At 39.9% G+C, this 14683-nt stretch overlaps 1 protein-coding gene across 3 annotated transcripts in view; it reads right to left on the bottom strand.

Moving 5' to 3' along the window:
* Positions 1–14683, bottom strand: part of VTI1A (vesicle transport through interaction with t-SNAREs 1A) — a 357558-nt gene that overhangs the window by 339774 nt on the left and 3101 nt on the right. For all 3 annotated transcript variants that reach the window (XM_082854381.1, XM_082854382.1, XM_082854383.1), the window contains exons 2-3: positions 8280–8338; positions 4258–4368 (exon numbers count right to left, since the gene is read on the bottom strand). In XM_082854381.1, the coding sequence (XP_082710507.1) occupies positions 4258–4368; positions 8280–8338 (170 nt within the window). The remainder of the gene's footprint in view (positions 1–4257; positions 4369–8279; positions 8339–14683) is intronic.

The following is a 14683-nucleotide window of genomic DNA, read 5'->3' on the forward strand; positions in this document are numbered from 1 at the left end:
ACAAATCAGCCACAAGATGGCGCAAGCATCATAGTATTACAACATCAGATGCAAAAGACAGTCATCGTTCAACACACCACGTCCTCATGACTTAGGGAATCTTATCCTGGTACATCACTTATTTGTCCCTTTCTTTTTCTACTTACTGAGACTTGGTCAAATACTTTATACAACGTTTGTTTTTTGTTGTTGTTTGTACAAGTTTAGGGGTTTTTGTTTGTTTGATTTTATTTTCTTAAGAAGCAAATAATAATCTTAAACTTGAAAAAATCCTCAACTACATTTTTCCTCCTTTTAGCTGGTTCATTTTCCTGGACATGACCATGCCCTAGCTAACCTCATACCAATACTGAAGGAAGAAATTACAAGAATGGCTTAAATACATGAATTCTAATTTTTACATTGTTTTCAAACATACAAAGAAGCTATTAAATTGATTTTTATGAAAATGTGAAGTTGAGGGTAGGGAGTTGAAAAAGATCACGGAGAGAACATCAGAATGTGTGTTTAAGTTATTTGATTCTGGTCCTTGCTCTAAACAGCAGTGTGACTTTAAGGTAAGACATTTGGTCCTCCTGTTCCTCCATTTCCTCATCTCAAAAATGTGACTGGATTTGAACTTCTCTGGACCTAATATTCCTATTACTCTGAGACTGTAAGAATCCAAAATGAACAATATGAGGCTATAAGAGGCCAAAAATCAAGAAAAATGGAATTAGGCAAGTGAACAGAATCATCAGGGGTAGCGACAGTGTAAAAGGGAACATAGCGGTGTCTGCTGATTTCCCTTACCTTCCCACAACTATGACTGCAAATTATAACCCATATTTTAAAATCTTATAAGTATGTATTTATTCAGCTACAGATTAAATTCTATGATAGGTCATTGTAAAGAGCAGACTATTATTCTTTTTTCATTCTCAGATGTACACAATTGTCCACTAAGGATTAATAAACATTAAACTCTTCTGAACTTTCATGCCAGTAATGACAGAGTAACTGATACAAGACCAATCCTCCCTCTCTAAACAACTATAACAATGGACAAAATGTGTGAAGCAATCGTTTTAAAAAACTGGACAATAGGCAGTGTAGGACTGAAATCCTGTGAGGAGAGAACACTTGAAATGAACCCTACAATCACCATGGCTCTCAGCCGTAGGCACTGATCAGATTCCAGCACGGCAAGTGGAGCCCAAATGGAGCCTAACATGTCTCTAAGCTTAGGAGGTAGATACTGGAGGTGGGGACTGCCGAGATGGATGAAACTTAGCAGAGTAATGGAAGGAGCTCCAGAAATCTATAAAGGGGTCCTGTTAAGTCTTTGGCTGAAAATGAACTTGCGTATGTAGAGGTAAGAGGTGTAACAGAGGACATTTATTGGGGAGCCATGGGTGGAATGGAGATTCTGGAGGTCACCCAAAGTAGGGAGATACAATTCTGACCAAACAGAGGGTGGAATATTCACTGAGCGTTCCAGTCATTCAAAGGGAATCCAAGAAAGACAAACCTCAAAAGTCAGGCTACTCTAGACACGTCCTAACAAAGTTAACAATAAGCCTTGAAAGGATCTGTTGGTAAATTATCTGCTTGTCCAAATAAAGGCCAACATTCTCTAAAACAGGCACTGTCAACAGAGGTGACTTGCCCAGAGGCAAGAACTGGTTCTTGGGAGGATGAAGAATCTTAAATATTACAAAGATGCATGGCCCTCCAAAGGGCCACAGAACATGAACAGATGTACAGACACACAGCATATTCATGGTACTAAAATTTCCTGGGGAAGAGAGGAGCAATTAGGAAAAAAAAGTCTAAAAAAGTTCCTTAGTGGAGTGCCAATGAAAAAAAGATTGAGATGCACTACTCCAAAGGAAACCAACAAATTCTAGGCTTTTAACAATTCAGCAGGCAATAGAACTCTAGGATTTTGTGGAACAGTGTGACATATTCAGATCAGTGTGCTAGAAAGGTATTTCCAGAGTGGAGTGGAGGGTGGTTTAGGTTGGGAGAAGAATGGAAGGAGGCAAGGCTACTACAATCATCCAGACTGAGAAACATGAAGGCTTCGAGTAGTGCAGATGAAAGCAGGAGCTATTTAAGTGACAGGATTGTTAACTCTCAGTGACCAACTGGATGCACAAGAGGATGAAGAGGGAAAAATTAAAACATCACTCTGAAGTGACTAGTACTTGTCAAGTTTAAGTGTTTGTGTTTAAAGGACTCTGGGGTAGCAGTGCCCAGTAAGTAGTAAGAAATATGAATTTAGAGCTGTAGGGAGTTCTGAGTGAGAAATGCAAGAGAATTATAGCTGTGGTGTTGAAGCCGCAGGAGCGGATGATAACACGAGGAGTAGGACAGTGGGGTAAGTGGAGAAGAAGTCCGAAGAAACCAGGCATCTGAGGGACAGGCAGAGGAGGAGGAAGAGGGGCCAAGAAAAGAAATCAAGCAGACAATGGGGTTGAAGAAAAAAGTACTGAGTTGTCCTCTACCTTTCCCCATTGGCATAGATGTTCCCCCAAAGTCTTAATATTACAAAGGGAATAAGAGAACTTCTTCATTTGCAATAAACATTGCAATTGAAGGACCAATTGAAGATTGAAGGACCAATCTCTACTATTTTTTCCTGGGATTCAATACTTTGAGGTATGGTATATGATTATAAGAAATTATCAAATGTCTTTAAGAAGATATTCTTCATTCCATTAAAAGACAACAGAATTATATATAAAAAGACAATAAGAATCAAAAGAGAATTACATAAATACTTCCCACATTCTATTCGAATGCCTCACGTGATAAGGTAAGGTAAAGTGGACAAAGCTGTGAAACAAGAAGCAAAGGACCACTCACTGCTCAACACCCTACAATTGCTTCTCATCAAGCGAGAGTAGAGGCCAAGGTCCTCACCATGCCTGCAATGCCCTTAGAGGTCTTTCCTCTGCCCCGCCTTCTGTAACCACAGGCACCCCTCTCTCCCACTTGGGCACAGAGAACAAACACCCTAGCAAACAGCCACACCGCCCTGCTGGTCACTGTCTGTCCATTTACTCATCTTCTTTATAGCATTTATCACTACCTGAAATTACGATAGATGTATTCACTTGTTTCTTGTCTTCCCCATTAGAATATAAATTCCACGAGAGCAAGAACTTTCTCTCTCTTAGTCACGGCTCTTTTCCAGCACCTAGGACACTGCCTGATACATTACAGGGCTCAAGAAGGACTTGTTGAATGAAATCCATAATCAAGCTGGACCTCTTGGTTCTATCACATGTGAAATGGGGATAGTAATCCGCATCCGCTCTGTCTACCCTTCCTACAGTGAAATGAATAATGCGTGTTAAAGCACTTTATAAACTGTGAGTCCCGTACAACAGAAGGTGGTGGTGGTGGTGGTGAAGGACGTTTCCTGACACAGCAGAAGACAGTTGCGGCAGCAAATAGATGAACACATGAATTTTTTAATGAAAACCTGGAGACTAATGTTTAGCTCCTAGCTGCTGTTTCCATTTTTCTTTAATAGAAAATATATCTGAGAAATGCTTATCCAAATACATGATACCTAAAGGACTCTATTCTTCAGGAACGTAATTCTTTTTTTTTTTTTTGGCGGTACGTGGGCCTCTCACTGTTGTAGCCTCTCGCGTTGCGGAGCACAGGCTCTGGACGCACAGGCTCAGCGGCCATGGCTCACGGGCCCAGCTGCTCCGCGGCATGTGGGATCTTCCCGGACCGGGGCATGAACCCATGACCCCTGCATCAGCAGGCAGACTCTCAACCACTGTGCCACCAGGGAAGCCCTAAATGTATCTTTTTAAGACTCTAATAATAAAGGCTATGAAGCCTATCCCAGAAAAAATTACACATAGAAACACACATCTAAAAATACTGATATAATTTCAGGACATTCACAAGCCCCTGAAGTCCATCCATGAACACTGGAGTTTAAAGACCGCAAACTCTGAAAAGGCCCAAAATTGGATTTCAAAATCCTAATAAATGCTAAATACCAATAAATACTATCTAAACTCAAAAAACCACATGATTTGGATCTATTTTGTGAGTCAGGAATCCTACATACCTTCAAGTCCATCATTAGCCAGCTCTACAAGCATTTTTAGATCCCCAAGTCTTTGGCACAAGCTCCCAAAGACGATGCACTTCATGCTGACTGAGGCGTGTGGGGGCAACAATAAAAACGACATGAAAACCAGTGTGAAGACCAGTAAGTACAACAAAGGGTGCAATCTGACTCACAAAATCTGTCTCAAGTTTTCCCATTTCTTGCTTGTAGCTTCTCATCCTGTTGCTGTACATCCCTCGACTTTGGGGAGGTATCTCTCGGACTTCCAAATCCATCTGTTCCAACTGGAAGGGTGAGAGAAAAACATGACTTAAACCATATGCTTACTCTTCATGTGACTAGACATTTCGAGCTGAAAGGATTTAATTCCAATTCCTCAGTTTACAACTTGAGGAACCAGACCCAGGGAGCTAACTGCCTGTGGTCAGTTGAACACTGGGACTATTTTTGTGCTCCATGTTTGTTAAGGTCAACAAATAGGTACTGAGTGCTTGCCAAGGGACATATAGAGTGCCAAAGTGTTTACTCTGTCAAGCATTTTTTAAAACTATGTGCATTAAGCCAAACATCCTCAATGATAATGATCTGACTATCCGTGGAGTATCCTATCATTCCACCCAACCGGGTCTGGTCTTCTGACCCCAAACCACCAGAACTATGCCAAGATAAACCAAACCGTTATTTCTACAATTATTCTATGAAATGTCAGCCCAGTCTTAGTCATTTGGTGAAAATTCTCCTGGAAAGTCTTTTCTAATTAGGAAAATCCCATGGCAACCAATATGGGATCTTGAACTCCAGCCTTATACTTTTTAATCATGTTGATATGGAGTTAAATGGATACAGTAATGTAAAATTACACAAAGCTCACTGAAATCAGAGCAGGGCACTTTATAACAACCTGTCGTGATATAACACTTTGCATACAACACATGAGCATTTAACGGGAGGCAATACAGAAATAGTATGATGGTTAAGAACACAGGCTTTCAAGTCAGACGCCTGCGTTCACAGTTCACATCATAGGCTACACTGCTTACTAGTCATGCAACCTTGGATAGGCTTCTTAACTTCTCTGGGTCTTACTCTTTCCATTTCTAAAAACGTACGTCTTTTGTAGGGCAGTTATGAAGATTAAACAGGGTAATTCCTATAATGTGCTTAAGACAGTGTCTTACTTGGTAAACACTAGATTAATGTGAATAATAGGAGTGATGATTACTGATGATGAAGAAGAAATACAGCAAGCATGATACAAGGTATCAGCTGTAGTTTATACTTGGCATTAAAAAATAAAAACCAACAACTACAAATTGGCTCAGGCCACGTCTAATAAACTCACAACCGAAAATGTTGTCAGATATTTTGCCTTTTAAAGTAAATAATCCTAATAAATTATTTCCATGAACACTATACACTTGGCACTAATAAAACTCTTACTTGTCCAGTGTCAGAGTCTGAGTAACAACAGTAGAACTCAGATAAACCAAAACACCATGTTTCAATTCACAGGCCTTAATTTTTATTAAAAAAAAAAAAGATTGTTTTAATTACCCTTGATTTACGCAGTAACCATTTAAATTATTGACATGTCTCAACGTAAATGTGAAGCACCAATAAGTTAGTTACTGAGCAAGGCAATTACTTAGAGCACTTCTCTGAGATCGTCATTATGTACTTAGTTCTAATAAGGTTGAGCAGGATCATCCAGACAAATGACTGCAAAGTACATGTAAGAGAAAACCCGAGCGTTAACTGCATTTTTGTTTCAGGCGTTTTACAAGGACACTTAAAACTAACCAAAAGTAGGTAAGAAAGAAAAAAAGGAAACACACAACAAGCACTTTAAATGAAACCAGAAATAAGGCTAATATGCACTAGTTTCACGTTGTCACAACATTCATGTGACCAATGTCAAGGGGTAATTATGAGACATGCAGTGTCCAAGAGATTAATGCAAACTGTTCAGCAGAAATACAACTCCTCCTAATAAGTAAAATCATAATGAAGTTCTTCTCCCAGCATCCTCATCAAAAGGACAGTATATAATGATCAGTATCCTTAATAAGGATGTCCTCAGAATTAAGTAAATCAGCTGCCTGATCATTTTAAACAAACAGAAACATATCTAAGACAAAACTCTGTTAGTAACAAACGGAGATGACCATGTAAGCTCCATGGGGGTATAACTCAGTTTTTCTTGGTACAGTGACATCTTGCTTATCAGGAAACCAGCTTTCTAACATCATCAAGTAAATCAACGTCTCCAAAAGAAGGCAAACCAATGAACCAAAACACAGGTTTTCATGGCAAACAAAACAAAACAAAAACAAAAACACCCGCTACTGAGAACTCAACAAGATAAGAAGTTAACTCAAGATCCAAAGAATTGATCTGTTGTATCACTTACGGTAAAGCCTGCCAACCTGAAGGAAGAAGCATCCTGGTTGGCAGCTATGGTATATAAAAGGCCAGTCTTTTCACGTGAAGGCCAGGAAGCATGAGAGAAACAGCTGACTATAAAAAGGAGAGAAAGGAAACAGAAAAGTATTTGGGATAAAAAAAAAAAAAAAGAAAACTTCCAAAAGAGAGGCAAACATGAGAAGCTGAGGAGTTAGAACAAAGCTGCCCCTGCAGAGATAGTGAGATGAGAAGTAGATCTTACAGGGTGAGGAGAGCGTAGGCATTCCGACAGCTAGAAAAGAAGCAGAGACAGGCAAGATGGAGCATCAGCTCTGCAACTCGCCTCCTTGGCATTCACAGACACGAAGGAAAGGTCTGCGGTGTGATGGGAGGCTACTGCCGCCTATTCCTCAGACCCTGCAAAGCAGCAGCCCCGGGTGTATGGTCCCGTTAACAAATGTTACTCAGGCAAATAAGCCTGGGAAGTGCTGCCCCTTAGGGTCCCTTCCTAGAGACTTGTCGTGCCTCGTAGCCTACTTTAGGGTCTAAGAAGGTTCTATAGAAAAATAATAACCAAAAAAAGACCCAGAATTGGAGAATTCTGTTTAAGCTACAGTTTCCCGAACTTGTTTGAACAGGCAACACCAGTTAACAGAAACACGCTTTGGGAAACTGTTGTAAGTTTATCAGTTAGAACACCAAGTAGTACCCTTCAGTATTTAGAAAAGCAACACGCTCATTTAGGACCACAATGCAGTAACAAATTGAATCATACTTGCAATACCTGGCTTTGAAACCAAAAGTTAGGACACAATATATTTTAATACTTTTTGCTCCTTGATTTGAGAAGCTAGCTAGAGCTCTGGGTTTAGCATGTCTAAGTACAAATCCTTACTTCACCACTTACTGGGTGTGGGACTTCAGATAAGTTACTCGATCTTCCTAAGCCTCAGTTTCCCCATCTACAAAATGGGGGTAATGACACTCCTCTGCAGGTCTCTCACGCTTCTACATGCCTTGCTGGGCATGCCAAGAATGCAAGGTCCTGACCACTGATTCCCAGGCAGGGAACAATGTTGAGGTAAGAAACAATGTGTCCCTCGGGGCAAAGAGCAGGCTTACTTACAGGCTGTTGTAAAGCAGTATGTTCCCCAAGCTCCATGCTCCTCTCCTATAAGATAGTCTGCTGTATGTGTAGGCATTCTTCTAGGCAAACATGCATCAGCCCTGTGGGAACTGGGCCTCAGGGAACTGACGCAAGCCTGCTGCAACTTCGGCGGCTGCTTTTGCTGTGACTAATAAAAGCCTTTGGTCTCTGACCTAGGACTCTCATGTCTTCTGTCAGCATCCATGAGATTGTGGCAGGCTCACTTATTGGTGAGCAAGCAGGGGAAAATCTCGATCCTTAACAATTTTTACAAATAGGTACAAATAGTACCCATCTCACAGGCTTTTGGTGAAAATTAAAATTAAAAAGCAAGTAATACGCTTAACCCAGTGTCTAGTACCCAGGATGCCTTTAACAAGTGTTAGCTAGTTATAACCATTACGAAAAGCATTATGAAGGAATAAAAATTCGAGGTGGACATTTAATGAATCACCTTTACTAAGAAGAATCAAATCCCAAGAAGTGATTAAATTCTCTTCCATCTAAAAACTGATGAATTCTGAATCATGAACTGCTAATCAGTAATGTTTCACATTTCTACAATGAATAAAAGAGACTTAGAGGAAGGCATCAGATTAAACGGCTCTGGGTGTGTTTTAAATATGTTACCAAGTCTACACATACCAGTTCTTTTGCTTCTTCGAGCTGTTTCTCCACATTTGCAACCACCTGCTTCTTCTCATCTGAAACAAATAATAACATCAAGGAATTGCTAAGGATACAGATAAATTTAATATTTAAAAACTTCTATTTTTATGTACCTTTTTTCCTTTCTGGTCAGAGTAAAGAATTACCATTATCAGTCAAACGGCCATATCATTCTTTAGTGGGTTAGGAACTACTATAAGCCACTGATTCTAGGCTATCTGGAAATACATAATCCTATGGAGCACTGAATTAACAGACGCCATAACATTTTTAAGAGAAACCAAAAATTATTTTGGCCTTTAGAAGAAACTGTGTCAACAATAGCAGATTTAGTGGTGGCATGAGGAGTCCGCAAAGTCATGACTTTAATAAATTGGGAATAGTGGATTTATGAATACAATTTAAAAGTCACATATAACAACAATTCTTCAAACTGGACAAGTTCTTACAATCCTTTAAAAAAAATTATGCTTTCATTAAGAGTTGAGTGTAATGGAAGAAATATTTGAAGTCAGAAGTACTGATTCTAACCCCAAAGCCATTACCTCATGGTTATGGGATCCTGGGTAAGAAAGAGTTTCTACTGAGACTCAGTCTAAACTGTCTAAAATGGAAATTTAAAGCATCTACTGGATTCTTTTTAGCTCAAATAAGCTGATGCAAGAGAATTTACTTTTAATTTGTGAAGTGCTAAGTGTCTGTATGTGATTTTTTTCAAACTCAACCACAATCAAGTTATAACTCAACTATAATTCCTCATTCTGGGAGAGACATGTTCTAGCAGATACTTTCAGAAAAATTTTCCCTACTCCCATTCCAAATCAATCAGCCCATTTATTTAGAAATGGCACCTGAGTTTTGTGCTAACCTAATTTATTGACCATTTATATTTTTGTCTACCTAACACCCTTCTCTTCTCAGGCAATAAGCCTCACTCTTTCAAGGCTCTCCTCTTCACCAAGTAGGTCAATGGGAGATACTATGTCCTTCTATGACCCTGCCTCTCTGGTCACAGTGACTTGCCAAAGGATGGCCTTCTCTTTCCAGCTGGACTAATACTAGTAGCTCAATCCCTCTGGCTACATTGGTGTGGGGGGTGAGGGTGGGATGCGTATAGGATCCAATCAGACTAACCAAAGTCCTGTAGTAACAGGAAAGTCTTTTCCTCTCTCTTGGTAGAGTTATGACAGTGTGAGTCTAGAAGCTGTTGGCATCCATTGCTCTAGCTACAAGGAGCAAGCCAATTTCCAGTGGTTGAGAATGAAAGCCTACACTTACAAAGAAGCAAAGCTGATAGATAGATACATACATAGAAAGACAGATAAAGATGAAATAGATTTTGTTAGTTAGCTTCTTGTTCCAGATAACTCTGGAACAGGTTTTACTTGACTTTTCATGGTTTGGTTTTTTGAAACAACACATTTCTTTTTCTTTATTTAAGTTGGCTTTCTGTGACTTGAAACCCAATGACTAATACAACAGACTAGAAAAGTCAGGAAGCTTGAATGGGTACAATACCTAGCAGCTGACTAACTTTTCAGAAGGATAGTTAATATACCAAGTGGGGAATCTTTAATAGAAGTTATTATTTTACTAGAATAATAACTAGGTTCTGATAACCTCAACTCCTTCCCTTTAATCACCAACCCCCCTCCAAACTAGGGGGTAGCTATCACAGAAAGTGTTTTGTGTGTACTCTAAGAATTTCTCCCTAAGAAAAGTGCACATTTAGAATTAAAATTCAGCTTGATTTTCCCTCTTTGAGAAAGTTAAGCCTACATACGGCCAGATAAAAAATTAGTATACGACCCCAAATTTATATGCTTCCGGTACATGTCAATCCATCTAACATCTCCACAAATTATAGTAGAACCACACTGTATTTTTGCAATAGTGCAGAATATGAAACAAGACAAGCCTATCCTGGACCAAACCTTTACCTCTAACCCTGATATATTTCCAGGACTCCAGATCTTTAATCCCTATGCTCCTGCCCATCTCCACTGTGACTACCTGGCAAACTGCTATTCAAAACTCTCTTCAGAAATCACTACCTCTTTGAAGCTTTTTCTAACCCAACAGAAGAATTAACTACTCACTCTTGCAGAAAACCCCTAGAACCCTTACCTAATCCTCATGATTTATCTCTCACTTACAGGTCTGATTTATCTTCTACCTTGGAGGCCCTGGGAAGACAGGAACCATGTCTTAGTCCTAAAATTTAGCACTGAGCCTGGCACATAATCAGTTCTCTAAAACTGATGGTAAACTGAATAAATAGTGTAGTCAGTGCAAGACTTTATAAAAGAAACTATGCTACCAACCACCCTGGTTTCCCTTTTTCCCTGCCTGACCCCTTCCCCCACTTAATCTTTCTAAAATGTGGCTCTGATTGGATCACTTGAGCCTAACAGTCAAGGCCCTCCACATTCCAGACCCAAGAGACCTTTCCAACTTTATTTCCAACTACTAGCTCTCTCGTATGTGCTCTGCATACTAACCAGACAGACTATCCTTTACTACCCAAGCACATCTACCCCCCTCCCCGCAACTCTAAGCCGTTGTTCAAGCTACCATTTAGGTTCTTTGGTTGAATAGAACAGATCTGATTCTGGCTAACCTAAGCCAAAAAGGGAATTTATTAGAGTAATTCAGGGTGGATCACAGAATCAATGGAAAAGATGAGTTCCCAAGCTCAGGGAAGACAGTACCCAGGGTGGCTCAGGAAACCAAGGGAGCAGGAAGTCACCGACAGTCTCTGCAAAAGGAGAGTTAAAATTCCAATTCCTGGCAAAAATTCACTGAATGTCCTCGCTTGGGTAAAGTGTTCACCTCTTGACCTGGACAGGGCATGGCAGCCTGTCAGTTCCACCAAGACTGGGTTTAGGGAGTTCCTCAACGGAAAATTGAGGCGCTGCCCTCATAAGATAGAATGGGGGATTCGGGGCCTTCCGAAACAACAGAAACCCATTGCTTGCAACTCTTACACTCTTTCCCTGTTTTTGTCGGCTAAATCCCGCCATCCTTCCAGGTGACCTCCTGGAACATGATCTTATCTCCTCTGAATTCCTAGACCTGTGTCCTCTGCCCTAGCATCCCTGATGATCGTTAGAAACTGGTTCCTGTAGTTTTCCCTTCAGCCTCATTTCCAGCTCCTTGAAGGCAGGGACCACTCTTGAGACATGTTTGTCATAATTTTGTATTTAGCATAGAGAGCTGTACACAGTAGGTGCTCACTAAGTGTTTACTGAATGAATCAGTCTTAGCATTCAGCAACACATTTGTTATTCACAGAGAAACAGAAAAAGAAAAATTGTATCAGTGAGGACTGGGGCAAATCTTCCCACTTAGAATGGCAAGTTTCCCTTTATGAATAAAATAATGTTAAAACAAAGCCATTCTAGGGACTTCCCTGGTGGCGCAGTGGTTGAGAATCCGCCTGCCAATGCAGGGGTACGTGGGTTCGAGCCCTGGTCCGGGAAGATCCCACATGCCGCGGAGCAACTAAGCCCGTGCGCCACAACTACTGAGCCTGTGTGCCACAATTACTGAAGCCCATGTGCCTAGAGCCTGTGCTCCACAGCAAGAGAAGCCACCACAATGAGAAGCCCACGCACTGCAGTGAAGAGTAGCCCCCATTCACCACAACTAGAGAAAGCCTGTGCACAGCAAAGAAGACTCAATGCAGCCATAAATAAATAAATAAATTTATTAAAAAAACAAAAAAAAAACCAAAGCCATTCTAGAATGATCCTTGTGATAAAGGACTAGAGTTGGGGATTCCGTGGAGAAATGACTGGTGATTCTAGGACTGGTGTAGGAAAAATACAAGATGATCCTACAGTACCTCATAATATCAGAAAGTATGAAAGTGTTAAAAAGGGGGAAAAAAGCCCCACAATGATGGGAGTATAGCAAAAGGACACAAAAGCCAGCTGGAAGGGCTTCCAATGGTCAAAGCTGGCATAATCTGAGCAACAAAATAAAGTGGTATTAGAATATAACATGAAGTATTTAATAAACGAGTCCATGGATATAAATGACTGAATTAATAAGTGGAGGAGAATAGACAAATCTTTCCTGTATAGAAGAATTCCAAATAATTTACCTAAATACTCAGCCTTCAAGGAGGTGGAGCACGACTCCTACTCCTTAAGTGTCAGCTGTGCCTATGGTTTCCTTCCAAACAGTATGGAAAGGAGGAAAAGAGTAACTTTATAGTGGAGAAACCTGACAAATAATACCTCAGCCAGGTGATCAAAGTTAACATCAGGAGTGCTAAGTTACCTTACAGTGTGTACTCCTGATGTGATGTGATGTGATGTGATGTGATGAAAATGGTGCTTAACCTCCGTGGTCCTCCTCTCAAAAACCTATAACCTGAGTCTGATGATGAGAAAAACATCAGGCCAATTCCAACTGAGGAACATTCTATAAAATATCTGATCAGTACTCCTCTAAACTGTAAAGTCATCAAAAATAAGGAAAGGGCTGTGAAACTGTCACAACTAAGAGGAACCTGAGGAGCCATGACTACTAAATGTTCCATAATACCCTGAATTGGGTCCTAGAATAGTAAAAGGACATTAGGTAAAAAACTAAGGAAATCTGAATAAAGTATGGACTTCAGTTAATAATAAGTATCAATATGGGTTCACTGGCTGCAACAAATGTATCATATTAATGTAAGATGTTAACAATAGAGGAAACTGGGCATGGAGTATATAGGGATTCTCTGTATTATCTTTGTGATTTTCCTGTAAATCTAAACCTGTTCTAAAATTAAAAGTTGTTTTTTTTTTAATCAATGAAGTTATTACTTAGGTTGAGTGTGGGTATGTGTACGTGTGTGTATATGCCTAACTCAAGTCCTACCCACTCTACTTCAGCTCACTCTGTACCTGAGTTCCTGAATTAGGTCTGGAACCATCTCTTCAACTCTAATTTTATAGAACAATAGAAATGTAATGCATGCGAGTCACATAACGTAATTTAAAATTTTCTAGTAGCCACATTTCAAAAAGTAAAAAGGAACAAGAGAAATTCATTTTAATATATACATTTTTTTAGTTTTAATAATATTTAACTCAATATATCCAAAACACTATCATTTCACTATGTGGCAACAGCCGCATTTCAAGCACTCAGTAGCTACACATCAACATTACAGCTCCAGAGCCACATACGTTTTAAGCAAACCACAGCATTCATAAATAAAAGCAGATTTTTCTGAATCCTCTGATTACAACCACTCTGCAAAGGCAAGAGAGAATCATGGAACAATGCTATGGCTTCTTCCATACATGGCCATGTCTAGATGGTGTCCAAAAGCCTTCAGGGCTTGGCATAACCAATCAGTTAGACTGAAGCATTTCCTTCCAGAAAGGACACCTGTCTTGCCCCACCACTTCCAGTTCTCTCCCTGACTCTCTCTTTGATATCCTGAATTCAAAGCCCCATTCCACGTGCACATCCCCAAGTCCCTAATCACTCATCTCCCCGCAAATGTAGGTGTTCATCAAGAGAGATTCACCCAACTCTAGTCTAGCACAGAAAGGAAGCAAAATTGAGGTCCAAGGTTCCTTTAAGAGTTCAACTAACATCACAAAGTCTGAGAAGCTGGGTCCTGACTAACCCTACAGCTGTTGTCTTCACCAGCAGCAGTATCACTAGTGGCTAACTTATCATGTACTTTCTCTGGGGAGAAAAAAAAGTGTGATAGGGTGTTATATGCTTTGTTTCATTTGATTTTTACAACACTGTAAGGTTGAAACTATTATCCCCTACCCCCGATTTTCCAGGTAGAGGAGACAGGCTTAGAGAGGCTAGGCAACTTGCTCAAGACTGCACATCTAGTAAGCAGCAGAGCTGGGATTCTAAACAGATCTGATGCCATGTGTGAACTGTAATCAATTTGCCATAATGCCTTTCTTGGTATTTCTGACTATATCTACAAAATGATAGGCTTCACAACAGACCATTTATCTCTCTGTTCATGGTGAGGTAAGCAACTAATTGCAAAGGAACATTTTGTTTAAGATCCTTCAGGAAGCCTGCCTGAGTAACAGAACCTCTGCCCCTACGAAGTATCCCCCCACTTAGGATTCATCATCAGAGGAAAAGGAGTGTCACAATTAGTATTAGCAATGGTTTCCACTCATCCATTGTCCTGACTTTACCACAGAATACTAATCATTAAAATCAAAGTTTGAGTACAGTGCCATAAGAATATTACTTAAGAAGGGACTGATCTATCTCATTAGTCCAATTACTAAAACTACATAAAATTCAAACACTTTAGTCTAACAGGAAAGTTTTTTTTATTGTTTAAAATGTATCACAGAATAATCGAATTTCTTTTCTAAAATAAAGTTTTAAAA

This window comes from Leucopleurus acutus (assembly GCF_964270905.1).
Source record: "Leucopleurus acutus genome assembly, chromosome: 14".
NCBI classification, from domain to species: Eukaryota; Metazoa; Chordata; class Mammalia; order Artiodactyla; family Delphinidae; genus Leucopleurus; species Leucopleurus acutus.